At 38.5% G+C, this 25,032-nt stretch overlaps 1 protein-coding gene across 1 annotated transcript in view; it reads right to left on the minus strand.

The window, feature by feature from the left end:
* Nucleotides 1-25,032, minus strand: part of PDCD6IP (programmed cell death 6 interacting protein) — a 93,876-nt gene that overhangs the window by 24,302 nt on the left and 44,542 nt on the right. The window contains 4 exon segments of the mRNA XM_032409056.1: nucleotides 420-554; nucleotides 915-1,163; nucleotides 10,331-10,500; nucleotides 11,979-12,090. Coding sequence (XP_032264947.1) covers nucleotides 420-554; nucleotides 915-1,163; nucleotides 10,331-10,500; nucleotides 11,979-12,090 — 666 coding nt within the window.

The following is a 25,032-nucleotide window of genomic DNA, read 5'->3' on the forward strand; positions in this document are numbered from 1 at the left end:
TGTCCCTCTCCCTCCCCTTCAACCCTTCCCCACTGCTCCACTTTGAGCAAGCTCTCTTTCCCTCTCTCTCAAATAAATAAATAAAATCTTTAAAAAAAAAATTTTTTTTTAGTCAACTTACTTTCTTTTCTTTCTCCCCAAAAAGCGTCACTAGCTTTTGACATCTCTGTGCTAATTTCTTTTACCTGAAAGTCCTACACCCTCTTTCTGCCTGGTGAAATATACAATTCATTCTTCAACAGTCCCATGAAGTATCACCACCTTTAAGCTTTCTCTCGCTTACAACAAGCCTCTCAGTAAAAAGTCACTAAAGCTAGGAAGTTCAAGAATAATTTGGTACAACTGGAAACACAATTAACTTCTCAAACTATAGTTTCACATCTGTACTGGTGAACTATTATTTCTTTTGTACATCATACCTTTGTGCCCTCCTTCAAATTAGCTACAAGTTCAACAAAGTTGTCATATGCAGTAGCTAAATTCTTCAAAACTTCTTCTCTTAAATTAGCTTCATTATTAGATTGCTTCATTTTTGAAAACTCCTGGTGTGAGACCTTGTTAAAAGAAAGATTTATGTATTTACACTTATTTATCAAATTAATATAGCTTGTAACATTTTTATTGCTACTTTGCCAACTACATATGAAAATCATATATGATTATATCCCGGAATTCCTAGAAATTTACCTAATATAATATTTCTTTCGTGATAACACAGTACTTTAAATCTTAAAGTAAAAATACCACAAATTCAGTGGGTTATCAAAACATAACCAATAATGATTACAGATTTCTATTAATATGTAGCACTTGCAAAAAACACAATCCTACTAAACAGATACAGATTTAGTCCAGGTTTATCCTTTCTGTGATTTTCTTTATACATAAATCTTACGAAAGCATATAAACTTTACCTGAATATTTCTAAGAAGTTCTTCCTGTTTCTTTAGAGAATCTTGGACTTTAGTCGTAAGACCTCCATAGATTCGATCCAGTTCAGTAACAGAAAGAGCTTCTTCATTTATGACACCATCTTGAGCCAAAGCAGTCAAAAATTTGCTTGTCATGTCAAAATTCACTGATTTCAGGTCATTCTCAAGCCCTTCTCTTTCCTTCTTTACTTCATCAAGATTTGACAATAAGGATTTTAAGACATTTACCACCTAAACAATTAAAACAAAACAAAACCCCTTCGTTTAATGCAAAAAAAACCCAGAAGCCAATTTCTAGAAGGGAATTATATACAAAGGTTCACTCAGAGTTGGTTGATTTCTCAGACAGCCAAGCATCAATTGTACATCAGGTTTACTTAGAGATACTGTACCTTTAGTGGACTCAGCTTATTAGAGGAGGCAGCAATAATGGTAACAGTAGTGAGCACAATGATTTACTGAACATTTACTATGTGCCAGGGACTGTCCTAAACACTTCACAAATATAATTTAATGTAATCCTTCCAAAATCCCATTGGGTATATATTTATTACTTTTATTCCACAGTTGCAGAAACTGAGTCTCAGAAAAATTAAGTAACCTAAAAAATTAAGTAACGTAAAATTTGAGACCTAAGTCTGCCTAACTCCAAAATCAATCTCTTAACTACTCTATACTATATACCCTGTCCCTGTCATGGCTCCAAGGTAGAGGAAGGTATGTTTTTGCCAAAGAGATACCCTATTTTGCTGACATAGAGAGATTGAGAGATAGAGAGAGAGATATAGACAGACATGTAGATAGAACAGAGACACAGATATATATATATGGAGAGAGCATCTTAGATAAAGAAAGAGAGCCAGAGATACAGATAAAAAGCTATAAACCATGTGTTTATTTTATATACTGGGAGAGAGAGAGAGAAGAGAGGGATCTTGTACATCTGTTCATATCATTAAGAGTTTTCCATCAGGGCGTGCCTGGGTGGCTCAGGCAGTTAAGCGTCTGCCTTCAGCTCAGGTCATGATCCCAGGGTCCTGGGATTGAGCCCCGCATCTGGCTCCCTGCATCTGCTTCTCCCTCTCCCTTTGCCCTTCCCCCTGCTTGTGCTCTAATAAATAAATAAAATCTTTAAAAAAAGGGATGCCTGGGTGGCTCAGCCGGTTAAGCGTCCGCTTTTGGCTCAGGTCATGATCCCAGGGTCCTGGGACCGAGTCCCACATGGGGTTCCCTGCTCAGCAGGGAGCCTGTTTCTCCCTCTACTTGCCACTCCCCTGCTTGTGCATGCTCTCTCTCTCCCTCTCTCTCTCTGACAAATAAATAAAATCCTTAAAAAAAAAAAAGTTTTGCATTGGATTCAGCCCAGGCATTCTCTAACACCCACATGATTCACAAACATCCCTACAGAGTAACAGTGTCACAGAGCCCAAGTGCCCTCTGATGCCACTTACAAGCTGCCCCCTTTCACTCACATCTCTTTGCACTCTTGCTAGGACCACCCAGGAGAGCACCAGCCCCAATCCCCCTACTGTGCTTGCCCCCATGATGCTCAGAGAAAGTAAGCTGGGGGAAAGACAAAGGAAGAAGGGGACACCCATAAACCCCATCTACATCCCTGTCTTTCATCTTACCATGGCATTTCCAAATCCAATGGATCTCCCCACCTACTGCCTGTTTCTAAGCATTTCTGTCCTACTTTTCATGCCACAGCCCTAGCTAACTCCTTGACAAGTGTCCAGAATTACCTTCCTTTGGGAAGACTAAAGACCCAAGGAAAAGTCTAAAATTTCTTCTATATTTGGCCTCTGTTTACCACCCATATCTGTTAAGTGTCCTATCTTAAATTCAACGTCTTTTAACATTCACAGTAGTGGAAAGAAATGTGACTCCTAGAGGTCCAAGAAGCCTCAAGCCCCAAACACTTCCAATGGAAGGAAGAAGAGAAAAAAAATCACACCTGGAGGGAGACGGCAAGTCTGTTTCAGGGATTCAGTGGAATCTGATTTCAACAATGTGCCTAAAAATCTTGTTTCCAAATGACTTCCAGGACATATTGTTAAGTGAAAATAAAAGGCGCAAAAGCATAGGTACAACATATTGCATTCCGAGTAAGAGAGAAGGGAAATCAGAAATAGACATACACACATAATATATTATGTATGTATGTGGGCATATGTATTTTTTTATAAAAACAAAAGCACTAAGGACAAACCAGAAACTAATAAATAAGGTTGCTTATAGAAAGTGCATAGGAACAATGTGGAAAGAACAGAGATGAGATTTCTCTGCATGCACCTTTTGAATCATGAATATTTTTTACATATTCAAAACACAAAATTAAATCAAAACTTGAATAAATAAATACAAGTACCTAGTTATCCATCAAAGTAAAACATAATTACGTACAAAAAAATATTTCATCCCTAACTATATTCCCTTAATGGACATATTAAGACTTAGTTACTGTGTAACCAAGGATACTTTACTACCTGGAAAACTCAATTTCATTATCTGCAAAACAAGAGTAATAGTACCTATCCCAGAACTGTTGTGAAGCCTAAAATAATTCATACCAAGTGCTCAATATAACTTCTAACACAGGGTAAGCACTCAATCAGTAATAGTCATTATTATTAATTGGTAGTTAGGTTTTATGGTTTAACTCTATACTTTGGGTACACTATACACTGAAGAGGCTTAGGCATCTAAGCATTAAGACAAAAAGAGAGGAACAATGAGGAGCAGATTGCTAAACTGTAATTATTTGTTCTGAATGATAACTATTTCTGTAATTATGTCACACATTTTGTAGGGTGGGTGCAACATGATATAATTTTAAAAGGTTGTGATAATATTATCTTTTGTCATATTTAAACTGATAATGGAACCTCAACCATGACTGTGACTCTATGTGAAGGTTGTTTAGCTATAAGAAAAATGCTACCTTTTATCTTTCTCTCAGTTATGTCCCAAAAAAGGCTAGAAAGAAAAACATAAAATAGTCAAGTAAAAGAAAACTGGGGGAGAAACAGGAATATGCAGAACTGGTTTAAAAAAAAAAAAAAACTAGTCTACTAAACAAAGCTGAAAGTCAGGGACACTATAACACTATTATCTAGAAACAGATTGGATGCTTCTTCCAGAGTATAGCAACTAAGATCCTCTCATCAAATGATGGGTCAAAATTGTGGTGACAGTACCCCAAATTAGCTAATAAGTAATATGAGAAGACAGACATGGTTCACAAGAATAAAACCTCCTCTTCAGTGAAGAACTAACCACACACAGGGCAGCAGAGTAACGTGGGAAGAGAACCCCAATAGAATTTGTAGAACCACAAGTTCTAATACCAGCTCCACCATGTAGAAAAGCTAACTTCCTAACTTTTATGATCAGTGATTAAATCACTGTAATTATTTTATAATCAGTGATTAAAAAAAAAAAGGACCAAATACGTATTTAATTTAAAGTCCTATTCTATTCCAAAATGCAATGATTCTAAGTCTCTGGAAAAATAATGCCATTTGAAACAACCAATTTATAAATGAACTTTTAGACCACCACACAAAGAGTCCTTGTATGACAAGCATCCTTTTTTTTTTTTTTTTCAAACTGTCATATATACTAGTTTAACCATATTTTAGATTGCATGATACTAGCCTTATTTTAACAGAGTGACTACAGCAGAAAATGAATTAAACTGCTTCCTCAAATGAATGACCAAAATAGTAAGAAAAGTAAGCCAATGCCTACAGTTTCTTATCCACTCAAGTTTGAGGCTTAATGTGTTATCAAGTTAAAGTATAGAAATAATTAGAATCCCTCTGCACCCCCATGTTCACTGCAGCATTATTTACAACAGCCAAGATATGGAAACCTAAATGTCCATCAATGGATAAATGAATAAAGAAGATGTGGTATACACACACACACACACACACACACACACACAGAGGAATATTCAGCTATAAAAAAAGAATGAAGTTTTGCCATTTGTGACATGAATGCACCTTGAGGGCGTTATGATAAATGAAATAAGTCAGACAGAGAAAGACAAATACTGTATGATCTCATTTATATGTGGAATCTAAAAGAAAACCAGGCGCACAGATACAGACAACAGACTGATGGCTGCCTGAGGTAGGGGATGTAGGTGGGCGAAATAGATGAAGGTAGTCCAAAGGTACAAACTTCGATTAATTAAATACATTAAGTCATGAGGATATAATGTACAGCATGGTAACTATACTTAATAATACTATACTGTGGGGCGCCTGGGCAGCTTAGGTTAAGTGTCTACCTCCAGCTCAGGTTATGATCCCAGGGCCCTGGGATCAAGCCCCACGTCAGGCTCCCTGCCCAACAGGGAGTCTGCTTCTCCCTCTCCCTCTCCCCCTGCCCCCGCTTGTGCTCCCTCTCTCTCTCTCAAATAAATGAAATCCTCTAAAAAATAATAATAATAATACATTGCATATTTGAAAGTCGCTAAGAGTAAAATCTTTTTTTTTTTTTTTTAATTATTTATTTATTTGACAGAAAGAGACACAGCCAGAGAGGGAACCAAGCAGGGGGAGTGGGAGAGGGAGAAGCAAGCTTCCCGCTGAGCAGGGAGCCCGATGCGGGGCTCGATCCCAGGACTCTGGGATCATGACCTGAGCTGAAGGCAGATGCTTAACGACTGAGCCACCCAGGCGCCCCACTAAGAGTAAAATCTTAAAAGTTCTCATCACAAGAAAACAAATTCTGTAACTACATGTGATAACTGATATTAATTAGATTTATTGTGATCATTTCACAATATATACAAATACTGAATCATTATGTTGCACACCTGAAACTAATAAAATGTTGTATGTCAATTATACCTCAATTAAAAAATTTTTAAAATAGGGGTGCCTGGGTGGCTCAGTCGTTAAGCGTCTGCCTTCAGCTCAGGTCACGATCCCAGGGTCCTGGGATCGAGCCCCGCATCGGGCTCCCTGCTCTGCGGGGAGCCTGCTTCTCCCTCTCCCCCTCCCCCCGCTTGTGTTCCCTCTCTCGCTGGTCTCTCTCTGTCAAATAAATAAATAAAATCTCAAAAAAAAAAATTTTTTTTAAATAATAATTAGAATCCTGTGGTGTTTGTTTCTATGTTTTAAAAAGACCTCCAAGGGGCTCCTGGGTGGCTCAGTCGTTAAGCGTCTGCCTTCGGCTCAGGTCATGATCCCAGGGTTCTGGGATCGAGCCCCACATCGGGCTCCCTGCTCAGTGGGAAGCCTGCTTCTCCCTCTCCCACTTCCCCTGCTTGTGTTCCTTCTCTCGCTGTGTCTCTCTCTGTCAAATAAATTAATAAAATCTTAAAAATAAATAAATAAAAATAAATAAAAACAGCTCCAATTAGCTTTCAACTGCAATTAACTGCATCCCTTTATTAAGTTAGGCTGCCAGTAGTTATCATTCCATCAACATTTTTTGAATCCTTACATGCTGGGTACCGCTCTAGCTCCAAAATACAACTATTAACAGAAGCAGAGTCCTTTATGTGGGGGACAGGGGAAGGGAGGGGAGAATTAAACACACACAAAAAACAGAGCAATACAGTAGCCAATGACAAAAAAAAGGGAAAGGGTGACATCTGGGGCTTTAATGAAAAAAGAAGCAGTAGCCTTGGAAGAAAGACCCCAACAGAAGGAAAGCAAATGTTAAAAGTCCTAAGGCAGGAACAAGCTTCCCATGTTCAAAGGGAAAAGGAAAAAAAAAAGGGGGGGCTAGTGTGGCAGAAACACAGTAAAAAAAGACAGAAGGGAGGGAGATGAGGTCAAACAGAAAGGCAGGAATGAGATCACCTCAGCTGTCTGTACTTCACCTTTAAGACCAAGAGCTACAAACTTTTCCTGTAAAGAACCAAACAGAAGGGGAAAGAAAAAACAACAGACAGAAAATATTTTTGGCTTTGTGAGCCAGTCTCTGTTGCAACTATTCAACTCTGCCTTTCTAGTGTGAAAGCAGCCATAGACGAAATGTAAAGGAGTGTAACTATGCTCCAACAGAAGTTTATTTATGGATACTAAAATCTGAATTTCATATAATGTTCACATGTCATAAAACATTATTACTTTGACTTTTTTCAACCATTTAAAAATGTAAAAGGCATTCTTGGCTCATAGGCCATACAAAAACAGGAGGCAGGCTGGATTTAGCCCACAGGCCATCATTTGCCAGCCCCATTTAGATGATAAAGCTCTCTGTAGCATCTAACAGCACCAAACACAATTAGGCACAGAACAAATACTCTCAATGAGATTTTCAGCTTTACTTTTCAGTCCCTGCTATTTTATTTTCAGAAAAGGCAGACATGAGAATATCTCAACAACAGAACAGTGGGAACCTGACCACACTTACCCTACACTAAAGCTAACCTAGAGTTTTCCACCTCTCTGTTAGGGACCATGGTGCCATAGTTCCTGGCATACAGTAGGCCTTCAACAAATGTTTGGTGAACAAATGAATGAAGAGATGCCAGTCAACCTTGACTCCTGTCCAGACGCTTCCTGTTATGAAAAACAAAGAGTAGAAGCCGCATTTGCAGATCACCCACTAGTCTAGAAGATGACTTTGTGTGAACCAGAAAAAAGCAAGGCCTAAAAAGGCACACAGCTTTGGACAGTACTATGTTATGCACTATCTCTGAGGAGATGGAGATTTTTTCCCAAAGGGACCCCCTCCCCCTTCATCTCCCCAGACAGATGCAATACTATGAGTATAAATGGATATCACTTTTGTACCAAAAAAAAAAAAAAAAAGATGCCCCTTCCTGTGGGCAGACTCAGCCCTACACTAGGGCCAAGGCTTGTCTGGCCAAGTGTAGACTAGATTCCATACCCCTGCTGATCAGAGGTGTACAATCACAAGCAATGGTCCTAAGTATTTAAAAAAGGATCTTTAAATACAAATTATCCATACTTGCAACATTTTTCAGAATATCTCAATATGTAAAAACAGATTCCCAAAGAGACCAAAGATAAATAGTAGGCCCCTTCACAATTCAAAAAAAAAGAGCCCTACCATTAAGATCGGACTTCTTAATAAAACATGTACTTTGTATTCACTTTAATAATCAGAATTCAAATGACTATGCTTTTATCATAAAAAAACTCTGGCTAAAATGTGTCATCAACAACTATGACAATTACCTGAAACAGCTTTAATAAATATATGATATTAATTAGTCTTTTGATAGACACATGATGAATGAATATATAGAGCACTGAAAATTTTTTGGTTGCTTCTATCTAGAAAATCTAGCTTCAGTAAAATAACTTCATATTGACTATAAATGTTTTCTTCCCCTATGTAATACCATTATGAATTAACAAAAGCAGCTGTGACTACAACTGTATAAAGTAACAAAGTAGTGAATGCTAATTCTGATTTTGCTCAGCAGAAACCATTTTTGCTTTTCTACTGAAAGCAGGCGAATCAAAGGACAAAAGCCATGTAAGTTCTGAGTCACGTACAAGACGCCAAAAAGAAAAAGGAGAGGGGGTGACTGGCTAGCTTAATCAGTAGAGCATGTGACTCTTGATCTAGGGGTTGTAAGTTCAAGCCCCATGTTGGGTATAGAGACTACTTTTTTTTTTTTGAGACTACTTTTTTATTTTTATTTTTTTATTTTTTTAAAGATTTATTTCACAGAGAGAGACAGCGAGAGAGGGAACACAAGCAGGGGGAGGTGGGAGAGGGAGAAGCAGGCTTCCCGCCAAGCAGGGAGCCCGATGTGGGGCTCGATCCCAGGACCCCGGGATCATGACCTGAGCCGAAGGCAGATGCTCAACGACTGAGCCATCCAGGCGCCCCAAGACTACTTTTTTTTTTTTTTTTTTTAAGATTTTATTTATTTATTTGATAGAGAGTGGCACAGCGCGGGAGGGAACACAGGCAGGGGGAGTGGGAGAGAGAGAAGCAGGCTTCCCACAGAGCAGGGAGCCCGATGCAGGGCTCGATCCCAGGACCCTGGGATCATGACCTGAGCCGAAGGCAGACGCTTAACGACTGAGCCACCCAGGCGCCCCAAGACTACTTTTTTAAAAATGAGAGAGAGAAGAGGATACTAAGCAGGGATTTTTTTAGGGCCAGACTGTTGCTGTTCTGTGGGTCTGCAGTCTCTGTTCCTCACAAATTAATCTAATCACCTTCCTTCTCCCTTCCCCCCATTTCTTTAAAGCATCTAACTGATATTCTTTGTTCCATCAGGTTCCCCTTACCTTTAGAGATCTGGATTCTGTGCCCATTCAGCTATGCAGTCTTCACTGCGGGGGCTCTTTTCCACTGAACCTCTGGTAGCTCACTTGATCCTACTCAGATTTTGTATGTGTTCACTTTGCCTGTCTACTCTGTTCTCATCCTGTGCCAATCTCTTAAGAAGTCTCTTAAGAGAGAAGCTCCAAAATACTGGAATTTAAGTGCTTCATCATCTAAATCCTCACAGCCTACTTCTATAGTCACAACACTTGTCTACCCTGTATTACAGGTCTCCTTGTATAGGTCTAATCTTCCCACACTGGACCATAAATTGAGGGTAAAGGCTGTGTATGGTTCATTTGTTGATTTTTCAAAGTACCTAGCATAATGCCTTACAGAGTAGGTATAGGTATCCAAAGTCTTGGTTGAATAAATATATGAAATGTTTCTGTAGAAAGACAAGACACAACACTGATAACTTTTGAGACCTACTATCCCAGGAAATTCACCTTTTTCAAGAAGTTTTCAGCAAACATAGCTTGCCCTTTGGCTTATTTTCCTATGCACTTCATTCAGGATCTCTTATTCGATTACATCTACTACAGTGATCAGCCACTAAAGCGTATTTGCACCTTTGGACTTTCTGACTCACATGCCCCACTATTGATTTTCCCCTTCCTATCACAAATAGAAATGCTATAATGACGTTACCCACTTATTAACATGCACAGCTGGTTGATTTTCCCTTTAGAGATAGTTCCAGTGGAATACAGTGGATGGTGGTAGAGAATGATGTAACAAACAACAAAGAATTTATGGTCAGAAGAGCATCTGGTCAAATCCAGTCCTTCCACTTCAGGGAAGTTTCTAAGCTTCCAAGCCTCTCCCTTTTATAAAGCCTGAATTAAATACTGAACTTATAAAGTATCTAGAATATAGTACCAAGCTCAGGAAACATTCAATAAATAGAAATTATTATTACAAGATAGTAATATTTTAACTAATGTAATTACCTATTACACAGTGTATATATCATGCTACTCCAAATGTAACAACCTCAATTTACGTCTGCATTTTTGAAAAGATGGCAGTAAGAAATTGGCAATTAATTGTGTTCATAATGGCTTGAACATAGTTTTCATAAGCAGATCAACCCACACCAAAATGCATCTGCTTACCTCACTACCCTGCATGGTCTTTGCTGGGTTAGCAGAAGGGATTGCAGCATTCAGCTCAGGCTCCGGCTTACAGAGAAGTGCAATGGTGTCACGGTGAGACTGATAACGCTCTTTCACTTGCCCATCTGCTTGCACAGCTTTATCCAAAACTGCTCTGAAGTTGGTTCCCTCTGTGGGGGAAAAAAATATTACCAGAGTACAGCAATGACTTTCACAGTAACATTTATAGGCTGGTTATACTTTTAGTTCTGCTCTCCAACTTTACTTTTTTCCCCTCTTCTATGGGCCCTGATTCATTATATAACAGAAATTGAGCTCCTGTCACTCTTGGCATTTTTGTTTCTGGCAAAGCACAGGTATACCTTAAAATACATTTGTGGTTACTATCCACCAAATAAAAGCTAATTGACATTAGTCTAATCATTTCCTACAATTCATTAATATAGAAAGAAATCATTCACTCCAAAAATTGTTACAACTTACTCAAAAAGTATTCCCTTCTCAAAGGATCACTGCTTCAATTTGACTTCAAAGAACAACAGATACATTTTTAGAAAAAATGTCAATAGTATTAATTATATAATAATAAATAAATAATAAATAGTCTAGCTACCATATACACACTTATCTTAGCAAACACAAATCTTAATAATTAAAGTCTTAAAAAATAATAATCTGACTTCAATTTAACTGGAACACTCACCTTTGACCATCCACTACTAAGTGAAATGAAATTACAAAACCATATATATATATATATATATATAATATGATCTCATTTAGGGGTGCCTGAGTGGCTCAGTCAGTTGAGTGTCCGTCCAACTCTTGGTTTCGGCTCAGGTTACAATCTCAAGGTCGTGAGATCGAGCCCTATATCACACACCACGTTCAGTGGGGAATCTTCTTGAGATTCTCTCTACCCTTCCCCAGCTTGCACATTCTCTCACTTCCTCTCTCTCTAATAAATAAAATCTTTAAAAAAACTGATCTCATTTATTTATGCATACAGCTTAATAGCAGTTCCTGGAACCCGTGATATCTAGTGGTTATATAGATGCTCTAAAAAAAAAGACTTGGACTAGGAAAAGAGAGTTACAGAATCATTTTCATTTTTACTTTATTATTTTTAAGAATTCTGGGGGCAACTTGGGTGGCTCAGCCAGTTGGATGTCCGACTCTTGATTTCGGATCGGGTCATGATCTCAGTCATGAGACTGAGCCCCAGGTCAGGCTCTGTGCTCATCAGGAGTCTGCTTGAGATTCTCTCCCTCTCCCTCTGCATACACACCCCTACCATGAGCTAAATCTTTTAAAAAAAAACAATTTTTTAGAGTTTTTAGGAGTTTGAACTTCTTATAATGAACATGAATTACCTCTGTTATTTTTTATCTTACACTGAACTGAGGAAAAACACCTATGTTTTCACAATAGCAGTTTCAGTAAAAACAAGTTTACAACTGACCCTAATTTAATCAAGCAAAATTGTGGATCCAAATTGGGAATTTATATGGGCACATGGATGACTCAGTCAGTGGAGCATGAAACATGATCTCAGGATTGTGAGTTCAGTATAAAGATTACTTAAAAATAAAATCTTAAAAAAAATTGGTAATTTATTCAAGTGAAAGCCATTTATACACATTTTTACCTGCTCTTAAAGGCTTATAGAGTTCATTAGATGGTGTCCTTTGCCAGCGTTCCTTGAATTTTGCTCTTAAATCATTGTCAGTTGCTTCTTCTTCATCCAACAATCTTAATGACTTTTAAAAAGGAAGCAAAGTAACAATGAAATATCATTTCTGGTATAAAAAAATTAAAACATTTTTTAAGTGATCAGACTCAATACAGGTGAGAATTAATGGATGGGAATACCTCTACTTTACTGGCTGGAATATAAAATGGTATAACAATTTTTCTTGCACAAATCCAAGTTATAACATATTTAACAAAGTCTTATAAAATTTAAGGCTAGGTTAGCCATTACCTTACTCAGTAAATTAAAAAGGAAGAAAAACTAAGAGATTATGTATATCCATACACCAAGACTACTGTAAAGAAAGATTCTTTTTAAGATTAAAATAAATAGAAAGCCTTTAGACCTTAGATGCCATAAACAAAACAAAGAGAAAGACATTAATTTATCCACATGAAAATCAAAGATTTAGACTTCTATCTCAGTACAACAAAATAGTAACACACACAAAATGACCTTGGAATGTATATCTGGGAAGACAGAACAATAGGGGGCCAGAAACACAAGAAAGTGCTAATAATCTACCAGTAGAAACAAGTGCTAGAGCACTGGTACCTGGCATCTTAGAGCAGAGGTCTGCAAACTTTTCTGTCAACACTAGAGTAAATATTTTAGGTTTTCTGGGCCTTTGTGGACCATCTCACATTTTTTTTTTACAACCCTCTAAAAAAAAGATAAAAATCATCTTCAACTAGCGAGTCATACAGAAATAGGTCACAAGCCAGAATTGGTCCACTGTCCATAGTTCACCAACTATACAGCTCAGTACTGGCTTAGAGTGTGGATGTGAGGGATCAGGAGCAGGACACAAGGAAACACAGGTGGGGCTGCTATGAGCAGAGGTCACATCAAAAGCACTACCCTCCTTAGACTGGGATACTTCCAAATGGGTGACACTCACTGGATGAATTTTTAAAAAGGAAGACTGCCTGACAAAGGAAACTTACTTGTGTTGGCTCTAAATTTGAAAAGAAAAGAAGTATCACCTAAGATTCCTAATCAAGGGGCGCCTGGGTGGCTCAGTCGTTAAGCAGCTGCCTTCAGCTCGGGTCATGATCCCAGGGTCCTGGGATCGAGCCCCGCATCAGGCTCTCTGCTCCGCGGGAGGCCTGCTTCTCCCTCTCCCACTACCCCCTGCTCGTGTTCCCTCTCTCGCTGTGTCTCTCTCTGTCAAATAAATAAAAAATCTTTAAAAAAAAAAAAGATTCCTAATCAAAAGCCTGTACTTAGGCCTGGAAATCATACTACCGGTGTGACACAAAGCCCTAAGATGTACTTCTGACAAAAAGGTTAACTACAAAAAAATAAATAAAATAAAAAATAAAAATTCACTAGAAGAATTCACTTTAAAGCCCAAACCTCAAAGAATTCCCAAATATAAAGTTCCAGGAAATGTGAATTCATAATAAAAAAAAAAAATCATGGAATCATTAAATGCAATGGAGGTATCTGGGACTGGATCTTGAAATAGAAGGACACTGAAATCTGAGTAATATAATACTGTACCAATGTTAATTTCTTAGTTTTAACAAAAGCACCATGGCTACATAAGATTTTAACTTTAAGGAAATCTTGGTAAAGAACTTTGCACCAAATCTGCAACGTTTTTGTTAAGTCTAAAATTATTCAAAATTAAAAGTTTTAAAATTTAAAAACAAGAACAAACACATACAAAAAAACCACCAAACTCAAGAGGAAACAAACCATTATGAGCAAGAGTCAGCAAAAGGAACAAATCACAGAACCAAACCATGAAGACCAGAGATACTGGAATTCTAAGATAAAGAATATAAAATATATTTAATATGTTTTTAGAATAAGAGAAAAATAAGAAATATGACACAGGAGAAAGAGAACAGGAACAACTGAAAAAAGGACTAAATGAGAATTTCTAAAATTAGAAAGCTAATGACTACTTAAAAGCTGCTAAGGAAAGGACCAGTGAACTGGAAAATAGATCGGAAGAAACTACACACAATAAAGCACAGAACAACAGAAAATAAGAAGGCTTAAGAGACATGTAAAATAAAGTTAGGGGCGCCTGGGTGGCTCAGTCGGTTAAGAATCCAGCTCTTGATTTCAGCTCAGGTCATGATCTCAGGGTCCTGGGATCCAGCCCCGTTTCGGACTCTGTGCTCAGAGGGGAGTGTGTTTCTCCCTCTGCCCCTCCCCACTCACTCTCTCTCTCTCAAATAAATAAAATCTTTTTAAAAAAAAGGAAAAAAGAAAAAGGAAAGAAAGTTAAGAAGAGTCAACTTAAATATAATCAGCAACCCAGAAGAGTTACTTAATGACAATAGGGAAAAAGAAATATTCCAGAAAATGAAAACTAAGAATTTTCCAGGATGGATGAAAGATTACAATTCCTCAAAATCACTGGCTCCAATAAAGTATCAGTATCAAGCAATTTAAATGAAAGAAAATCCATACCCAGACACAACATAATAAACATTAAAGAAGAAAATTAAGAGTAAACAACTTCCATGCGAGTTTAGAAAAAAGAAAGAAAGAAAGAGAGGAACTACTAAATAAAGCCAGGAAAAAGTGGAGATGGGGGTGGGGCAGAAAAAAGAGAAGGAAATATAAGGAAAGAAAAGGAGACAAGTGGAAATTACAAAATATAGTAGAAAATGAATAATATGAATAATCAGTTAATATAAATGGACTTAACCCTCCACAGACACAGATAAAGGATGTCAAACAAAATTAAGAAGAAAACTTTTGCTACATGCTATTTACAAAAGACACAGCCATAACGGTACACAAGTTGAAAGTCAAAAACATTACAAGAAAACTACAGACCAAATATATAAATACACGTGCAAAATGCTCAAGAAACTACTACCAAAACAAATCTAGCAACAAATGAAAAGGATTATAAACCAGGGCACCTGGGTTGCTCAGTCAGTGAAGCATCCAACTCTTGATTTCAGCTCAGGTCATGATCTCAGGGTCGTGAGATCGAGGCCCAGCATCAGGCTCTGCACTGGGCATGGAGCCTGCCTAAGATTCTCTCTCTCCCTTACCTCCTGCCCCTCCCCACCCCACTTGCACACGTAAGTGCTCTCTCTCTTAAAAAAAAAAAAAAAGGATTATATATCATGACCAAGTAGAATATCCTAAGAATGCAAGGATGGTTCACATCAAAAAACCAATTAATGTACTATTCTGTATTAGCAAAAGGAAGGAAAAAAATATAAGACCATGTCAAGATGCAGAAAAAATATTTGACAAAATCCAATGCCCTTTTATGATTTAAAAAAAAAAGAAACTCAACAAACTAGGAATAGAAAAGAACTTCCTCAACCTCATAAAGGACATCAATGAAAAACCCACAGCTACCATCACACAGCTAAAGTCAGGAAGCCTTCCCCTAAGATCAGGGATAAGACAAGAACATCTGTTCTCACCACTTCTATTCAACCCTGTACTGGCCAGGGCAATTAAGCTAGAAAAAGAAATAAAAAGGCGTCCAAAAAGGAAGAAGTAAAACTATCTCCACTTGCAGATTACATGACCTTATATAAAGAAAATCCTAAGGAATTCACAAAATAACCATTAGAGATAATAAACAAATTTAGTGAAGTTACAGAATACAAAATCAACATACAAAATCTATACTCTATACTCTAGCAACAAACACTGCAAAAAGGAAATTAAGACAATTCCATCTACAATAGCATCAAAAAGAATAAAATATTTAGTAATAAATTTAACAAAGGAGGTGCAAGACTTGTACATTAAAAGCTAAAAAACACTGGGAGGGGCACAACGGCAGAGGAGTAGGAGACCTAAATTTCGTCTGGTCCCAGGAATTCAGCTATAGGGATCAAACCATTCTGAACACCTACAAACTCAACAGGAAATCGAACGAAAGAAGAGCAGCAACTCTATGAACAGAAAAGCGACCACTTTCTGGAAGGTAGAACGAGCAGAGAAGTGAATCTGAGGTGATATTCAGGAAGACAGGCAGCTGGGGAGGGAGCCTCCGTCAGCCGCTACTGGCAAGTAATAGAGCAGCGGAGCACAAAATCGGAACTTTTAGAAGTCAGCTCCGCTGAGTGACGTCGCTCCAGTGGCCAAGCGAGGGGTGGAACCCTCACTAGGACAGTGTGGTCTCAGGACCCTCGGGGTCACAGAAAGACCGGGGGTGCCTGAGTGCGGCAGAGCTCCCAGGGATCGGAGCGGGGAAGCCGGCTGCAGAGACAGAACCGAGGAGTGAGCTCTCAGATCGGGGTTGCCATAAACCATGATCTGAGGCACAGTCGGGCCACTGCTCCTCCAGCAGGGACCCAACAAGCGGCAGATCCGGGGAGAGTACCCTTCCTCCCCCAGGAGAAGCGGCGCGGGAGCGCACCGCAGGACTCTACTGGGTTGGAGACTCCACACAGGGTCATGTGCCAGAGACGAAACGCTCAGTCACAGGCCGGGTGAGCACAGAGTGCAGCCGGAGACTGGGGAGACGGGAGTGATTGACTGCTCTTCTCTGGGGGCTCACTGAGGAGTGGGGCCCGAGTTCTCGGCTCCTCCGGGGCGGAGATTGGGAGGCCGCTATTTCACTCTCATCCTCCAAAGCTGTACGGAAAGCTTGCAGGGAACAAAAGCTCCTGGGAGCAAACCTGAGCAGATTACTTAGCCCGGACCCAGCAAGGGCAGGGCAATTCCACCTCCAGCAAAGACATTTGGGAACCACTGTGACAGGCCTCTCCCCCAGATCAGCTAGAACAGCCAGCCAAGACCAAGTTTACCGATCAGTGAGAATGGGAGAACGCCAGCACTAGGGGAATACAGCACATAGAATTCATAGCTTTTTTCCCCATGATTCTTTAGTCTTTCAAAGTTAATTTTTTAAATTTTCTTAATTTTTTTTCTATTTTTTTTTATTTTTCTTTTTCCCATTTTTAACCAACATCTTATCAATTCCTTTCTTTTTAATTTTTTTATATTTTCATTTTTAGAGTCAGTCTATCCCTTCACTGTAGTTAACCTTATTTTTTGTATATATATAAGTTGTTCTCTCTTTAAAATTTTGGGATACAGTTTCTCCTAACAGACCAAAATATACCTTAAATCTCTAGTGTATGGCTATGTTCTAGTCTCCTGCCTGATCACATTCTCTCCCCTTTTTTATTTTTGTTTTTTTTTTAATTTTTCTTCTTTCTTTATTCAACCAACTTATCAATTCCTTTTATAAAATCTTTTATAATTTCCATCTCTACAGTCATATTCCATCCCTTCATCGTATTTACCCTTATTTTTGTACATATATAAGTTTTTCTTTCCTGAAATTTTGGGAGGCAGTTTCTTCTAAAAGACCAAAATACACCCAATATCTAGTGTGTGGTGGCTCTGATCTATTCACCAGCCTGATCATATTCTTTTTTTTTTTTTCCTTTCTTTCTTTCCCTTTCTTCCCCCCCACCCCCCGGTTTTGGGTCTCTTCTGATTTGTTTAGTGCATATGTTTCTGGGGTCGTTGTTACACTCTTAGCATTTTGTTCTCATTCATCTATTCTCCTCTCGGGACAAAATGACAAGATGGAAAAACTCACCTCAAAAAAAAAAGAACAAGAGGCAGTACCAACTGTCAGGGACCCTATCAATACGGACATTAGTAAGATGCTGGAACTAGAGTTCAGAATGATGATTATAAAGATACTAGCTGGACTTGAAAAAAGCATGGAAGATACTAGGGAAACCCTTTCTGGAGAAATAAAAGAACTAAAATCTAACCAAGTTGAAATCAAAAAGGCTACTGAGCTGCAATCAAAAATGGAAGCTCTAACTACTAGAATAATGAGGCAGAAGAGAGAATCAGTGATATAGAAGACCAAATGATGGAGAATAAAGAAGCTAAGAAAAGAGAGATAAACAAATACTGGATCACGAAGGCAGAATTCGAGAGGTAAATGATACCATAAGATGAAACAATATTAGAATAACTGGGATCCCAGAAGAAGAAGAAAGAGAGAGCGGTGCACAAGGTATAGTGGAGCAAATTATAGAGGAGAACTTCCCTAATCTGGGGAAGGAAACAGGCATCAAAATCCAGGAGGCACAGAGAACACCCCCCTCACAATCAATAAAAATAGGTCAACACCCTGACTTCTAATAGTAAAACTTACAAGTCTCAGAGACAAAGAGAAAATCCTGAAAGCAGCTCGGGACAAGAGGTCTATAACCTACAACAGTAGAAACATGAGATTGGCAGCAGACCTATCCAGAGAGACCTGGCAGGCCAGAAAGGACTGGCAAGATATATTCAGAGCACTAAATGAGAAAAATATGCAGCCAAGAATACTATATCCAGCTAGGCTGTCATTGAAAATAGAAGGAGAGTTAAAAAGCTTCTAGGACAAACAGAAACTAAAGGAATTTGCAAACACGAAACCAGCCCTACAAGAAATATTGAAAGGGGTCCTCTAAGCATAGAGAGGGAGCCTAAAAGTAACATAGACCAGAAAGGAACACAGACAATATACAGTAACAGTCACCTTACAGGCAATACAATGGCACTAAATTCCTATCTTTCAATAGTTACCCTGAATGTAATGGGCTAAATGCCCCAATCAAAAGACACGGGGTATCCGATTGGATAAAAAAACAAGATCCATGATATGCTGTCTGCAAGAGACTCATTTTAGACCCAAAGACACCCCCAGATTGAAAGTGAGGGGGTGGAAGACCATTTACCATGCTAATGGACACCAAAAGAAAGCTGGGGTGGCAATCCTTATGTCAGACAAATTAGACTTTAAACCAAAGACTGTAATAAGAAAAGAGGAAGGGCACTATATCCTACTTAAAGGGTCTATCCAACAAGAAGGTCTAACAATTGTAAATATCTATGCCCCTAACATGGGAGCAGCCAGTCATATAAGCCAATTAATAACAAAATCAAAGAAACACATCGACAACAACACAATAATAGTAGGGGACTTTAACACCCCCTTCATGGAAACGGACAGATCATCTAAGCAAAAGATCAACAAGGAAATAAAGGCTTTAAATGACACACTGGACCAGATGGGACTTCACAGACATATTCAGAACATTCCATCCCAAAGCAACAGAATACACATTCTTCTCTAGTGCCCATGGAACATTGTCCAGAATAGATCACATTCTAGGTCACAAATCAGGTCTCAACCGGCACCAAAAGACTGGGATCATTCCCTGCATATTTTCAGACCACAATGCTTTGAAACTAGAACTCAATCACAAGAGGAAAGTTGGAAAGAATTACGTGGAGGCTGAAGAGCATCCTACTAAAGAATGAATGGGTCAACCAGGAAATTAAAGAAGAATTAAAAAAATTCATGGAAACCAATGAAAATGAAAACACAACTGTTCAAAATCTTTGGGATGCAGCAAAGGCGGTCCTAAGAGGAAAGTATATAGCAATACAAGCCTTTCTCAAGACAAAAGAAAGGTCTCAAATACACAACCTAACTCTACACCTAAAGGAGCTGGAGAAAGAACAGCAAATAAAGCCTAAGCCCAGCAGGAGAAGAGAAATAATAAAGAGCAGAGCACAAATCAATGAAATAGATACCAAAAGAACAGTAGAACAGATCAACGAAACTAGAAGCTGGTTCTTTGAAAGAATTTATAAGATTGATAAACCCCTGGCCAGACTTAGCAAAAAGAAAAGAGAAACCACCCAAATAAATAAAATCATGCATGAAAGAGGAGAGATCACAACCAACACCAAAGAAATATAAACAACTATAAGAACATATCATGAGCAACTATATGCCAACAAATTAGACAATCTGGAAGAAATGGATGCATTCCTAGAGACCTATAAACTACCAAAACTGAACCAGGAAGAAATAGAAAACCTGAACAGACCCATAACCAGTAAGGAAATGGAAGCAGTCATCAAAAATCTCCCAACAAACAAGAGCCCGGGCCCAGATGGCTTCCCAGGGGAATTCTACCAAACATTTAAAGAAGAATTAATACCTATGCTTTTGAAACTGTTCCAAAAAATAGAAATGGAAGGAAAACTTCCAAACTCATTTTATGAGGCCAGCATTACCTTGATCCCAAAACCAAAGACCCCATCAAAAAGGAGAACTACAGACCAATATCTCTGATGAACATGGGTGCAAAAATTCTCACCAAAATACTAGCCAATAGGATTCAACAGTACATTAAAAGTATTATTCATCACGACCAAGTGCACGATTTATTCCTGGGCTGCAAGGCTGGTTCAACATCCGCAAATCAATCAATGTGATACAATACATTAATAAAAGAAAGAACAAGAACCATATGATCCTCTCAATAGACGCAGAAAAAGCATTTGACAAAGTACAGCATCCTTTCTTGATTAAAACTCTTCATAGTGTAGGGATAGAGGGTACATACCTCAATATCATAAGAGCCATCTATGAAAAACCCACAGCGAGTATCATTCTCAATGGGTAAAAACTGAGAGCTTTTCCCCTAAGGTCAGGAACATGGCAGGGATGTCCACTATCACTACTGCTATTCCACACAGTACTAGAAGTCCTAGCCACAGCAATCAGACAAGAAGAAGAAATAAAAGACATCCGAATCAGCAGAGAAGAAGTCAAACTCTCACTCTTTGCAGATGATACGATACTTTATGTGGAAAACCCAAAAGACTCCACCCCAAAACTGCTAGAACTCATACAGGAATTCAGTCAAGTGGCAGGATATAAAATCAATACACAGAAATCAGTGGCATTTCTATACACCAACAACAAAACAGAAGAAAGAGCAATTAAGGAGTCGATCCCATTTACAATTGCACCCAAAACCATAAGATACCTAGGAATAAATCTAACCAAAGAGGCAAAGGATCTGTACTCAGAAAACTATAGAATACTCATGAAAGAAACTGAGGAAGACACAAAGAAATGGAAAAACGTTCCGTGCTCAGGGATTGGAAGAACAAATATTGTGAAGATGTCAATGCTACCTAGAGCAATCTACACATTCAATGCAATCCCTATCAAAATACCATCCACTTTTTTCAAAGAGATGGAACAAATCATCCTAAAATTTGTATGGAACCAGAAAAGACCCCGAATAGCCAGAGGAATGTTGAAAAAGAAAAGCAAAGCTGATGGCATCACAGTTCCGGACTTCCAGCTCTATTACAAAGCTGTCATCATCAAGACAGTATGGTACTGGCACAACAACAGACACACAGATCAATGGAATAGAACAGAGAGCCCAGAAATGGACCCTCAACTCTATGGTCAACTAACCTTCAACAAAGCAAGAAAGAATGTCCAATGGAAAAAAGGCAGTCTCTTCAACAAATGGTGTTGGGAGAATTGGACAGCCACATGCAGAAGAATGAAACTGGACCATTTCATTACACCACACACAAAAATAGACTCAAAATGGATGGAAGACCTAAATGTGAGACAGGAATCCATCAAAATCCTAGAGAACACAGGCAGCAACTTCTTCCTAGACACATTGCCAAAGGCAAGCGAAGCAAGGGCAAAAATGAACTATTGGGACTTCATCAAGATAAAAAGCTTTTGCACAGCAAAGGAAACAGTCAACAAAACCAAAAGACAACCGACAGAATGGGAGAAGATATTTGCAAATGACATGTCAGATAAAGGGCTAGTATCCAAAATCTAAAAAGAACTTATAAAACTCAACACCCAAAGAACAAATAATCCAGTCAAGAAACGGGCAGAAGACATGAACAGACATTTCTGCAAAGACATCCAAATGGCCAACAGACACATGAAAAAGTGCTCTACATCGCTCAGCATCAGGGAAATCCAAATCAAAACCTCAGTGAGATACCACCTCACACCAGTCGGAATGGCTAAAATTAGTAAGTCAGGAAACGACAGATGTTGGTGAGGATGCAGAGAAAGGGGAACCTTTCTACACTGTTGGTGGGAATGCAAGCTGGTGCAGCCACTCTGGAAAACAGTATGGAGGTTCCTCAAAAAGTTGAAAATAGAGCTCCCCTACGACCCAGCAATTGCACTACTGGGTATTTACCACAAAGATACAAATTTAGTGATCCGAAGGGGTACATGCACCCCAATGTTTATAGCAGCAATGTCCACAATAACCAAACTATGGAAAGAGCCAAGAAGTCCATCAACAGATGAATGGATAAAGAAGATGTATATATATACAAGGGAATATTAAGCAGCCATAAAAAAAAAAAAAGAAATCTTGCCATTTGCAACAACATGGATGGAACCAGAGGGTATTATGCTAAGCAAAATAAGTCAATCAGAGAAAAACAATTATCATATGATCTCACTGATATGAGGAATTTGAGAAACAAGACAGAGGATCATAGGGGAAGGGAGGAAAAAATGAAACAAGATGAAACCAGAGAGGGAGACAAACCATAAGACACTCTTAATCTCAGGAAACAATCTGAGGGTTGCTGGAGTGGTGGGGGGTGGGAGGGATGGGGTGGCTGGGTGATGGACACTGGGGAGAGTATGTGCTATGGTGAGCACTGTGAATTGTGTTAAGACTGATGAATCACAGACCTGTACCTCTGAAACAAATAATACATTATATGTTTAAAAAAAAAAGTAGGAAGGGAAAAATGAAGGGGGGGAAATCGGAGGGAGAGACGAACCATGAGAGACTATGGATTCTGAGAAACAAACTGTGGGTTTTAGAGGGGAGAGGGGGTGGGAGGATGGGTTAGCCCGGTGATGGGTATTAAGGAGGGCACGTATTGTATGGAGCACTGGGTGTTATATGCAAACAATGAATCATGGAACACTACATCAAAAACTAATGAGGTAATGGTGACTTAAAATAAAATTAAAAAAAAAAAAAGCTACAAAACACTGATGAAAGGAATTAAAGAAGACCTAACTAAATGGAAAGACATTCTGTCCATATTCATGGATTGGAAGATTTAATATTGTAAAGATTGGCAATACTCCCCAGGTTGGTCTAAACTTTCAGTCCAATCACTATCAAACTATTAAATTTAGGAATTTCCATATATAAAGGTTACATCAAAAGCACAATGAGATACCACTTCATACCCACAAGGATGGCTATAATTAAAAAACAGAACCATTAGGGGCGCCTGGGTGGCTCAGTCGGTTAAGTGTCTGCCTTCAGCTCAGGTCATGATCCCAGGGTCCTGGGAGGGAGCCCCACATCAGGCTCCCTGCTCAGTGGGGAGCCTGTTTCTCCCTCTCCCTCTGCCTGCTGCTTGTGTGCCCTCTTTCTCTGACAAATAAATAAAATTAAAAAAAAAAAAAGAACAATTTAAGGGTCAGAAAGGATATAGAAACTGGAACCTTTACACACTGCTGCTAAGAATGTAAAATGGTGCCACTGCTCTGGAAAACAGTTTGGTAGTTCCTCAAATAGTTGAACATTAAATTCCTGTATGACTCAAAAACTCCACTCATCTGTATATACGCAAGAGAATTTAAAACAGGTGCTTAATAAAAAAAAACTTGTTCACAAATAGCATTATTAATAACCAAAAAAAGCAAAACATCCCAATATCTATTACTGATGAATATATAAACAAAATGTGATACCTCCACACAATGAAGTGTTAGCCGCAAGAAGAAATGAAGTGCTGGTGCTACAACATGGAGGAACCTGGAGACATTATTCTAAGTGACAGAAGGTGAGAGTGCACATACTGTTTATGATTCCATTTATATGAAATGTCCAAAATAAGCAAATCCACAGAGACAGAATCAGAGTAGTGGCTGAGCAGGGTCAAGGGGGAATGAAGACTGACTGCTAATGAGAATGGAGTTTCCTTGGGGGTGATGGAAAGACTCTGAAATTAGACAGTGTTGGTGATTGCACAACACCGCAAACATACTAAGAGCCACTGTCGTGTATACTGTAAAGAGGTTAAAATGATGAATTTTATGTTATGCAAATTTTACCTCAAAAACAAACAAATAGACATGCAGTTGTAAAATAAAAATACAGGGGATTTTTTAAAACAATTAGGTATGTTGAAAACAAGAGGTATCAATAAAATAAAAAACAAAACAACTCTATAGGGTGGCTGAAAAGCACGAAAAGCACACTAACTAACCAATTACTGAGCTGGAAGGCCGGCCTGAGGCAGTCTCCCCGAAAGAATGAGAGCACAAAGAGAAAAGGCAGAAGAAATGTTGAATGATATGACAATTGATCATCATCAAAAGAACCACCAACCATCTGACAGAAATTCATTAGGAGAGGGCAGAGAAAAAGAAGTAACTAAAGAAACAGAATCCACGGGCAGGGATCAAAGGTTAAAGGGCCTGACAGGTCCCTAGCAAAGATAAATTTATTATTTAAAAAATAAATTAGTGGATACTTCAAAATTTCTGAAAATCAAGCCTAATTTCTAAAAGCTACCAGAGAGAAATGAACACTCAAAAAGAGGACCAGCTTCACAACCTTACTTCTCTCAACTCACAACTTACTTAAAATGAGACTCTCCAAGTACAGTTGACAGAGTAATAGTGACTACTTCAAAAGGCTGTTAGAAACATCAAAGAAGATAAGCAAAAGTACCTCATATTAAGATAGGCAGACAACAGACATATACCATACACACTAATAATGCCAATTTTTAATTATTAGATAAGCTTTTTACACATTAATATTTCTAATGAAGATGCTCCTCACAACTGATATATAGTATTTCAGTAGGCAATGTTCTTTTTCCATAAAACTTGTTTCAAAATCAAATATGCATCTTCTAATCAATTACATCTTAAAATCAAGGAAATATAGTAATATTTAAATAACTACTACTAGCAGGCACATGCCTGATCTCGCTTCACAGCTATCTTATATGATAAAGACTATTATCCCGTTTTTTTCGATAAGTAAACTGAAACATGAAGATGTTACGTAATCTGCCCAGGGCCACAGCTAAGAAAACTGGGGATCAAGTTCAAATATAACTCCAATATTCAATAATGGTTCATTATTGT

This window comes from Phoca vitulina, unplaced genomic scaffold, assembly GCF_004348235.1.
Source record: "Phoca vitulina isolate PV1807 unplaced genomic scaffold, GSC_HSeal_1.0 scaffold10, whole genome shotgun sequence".
Lineage (NCBI taxonomy): Eukaryota > Metazoa > Chordata > Mammalia > Carnivora > Phocidae > Phoca > Phoca vitulina.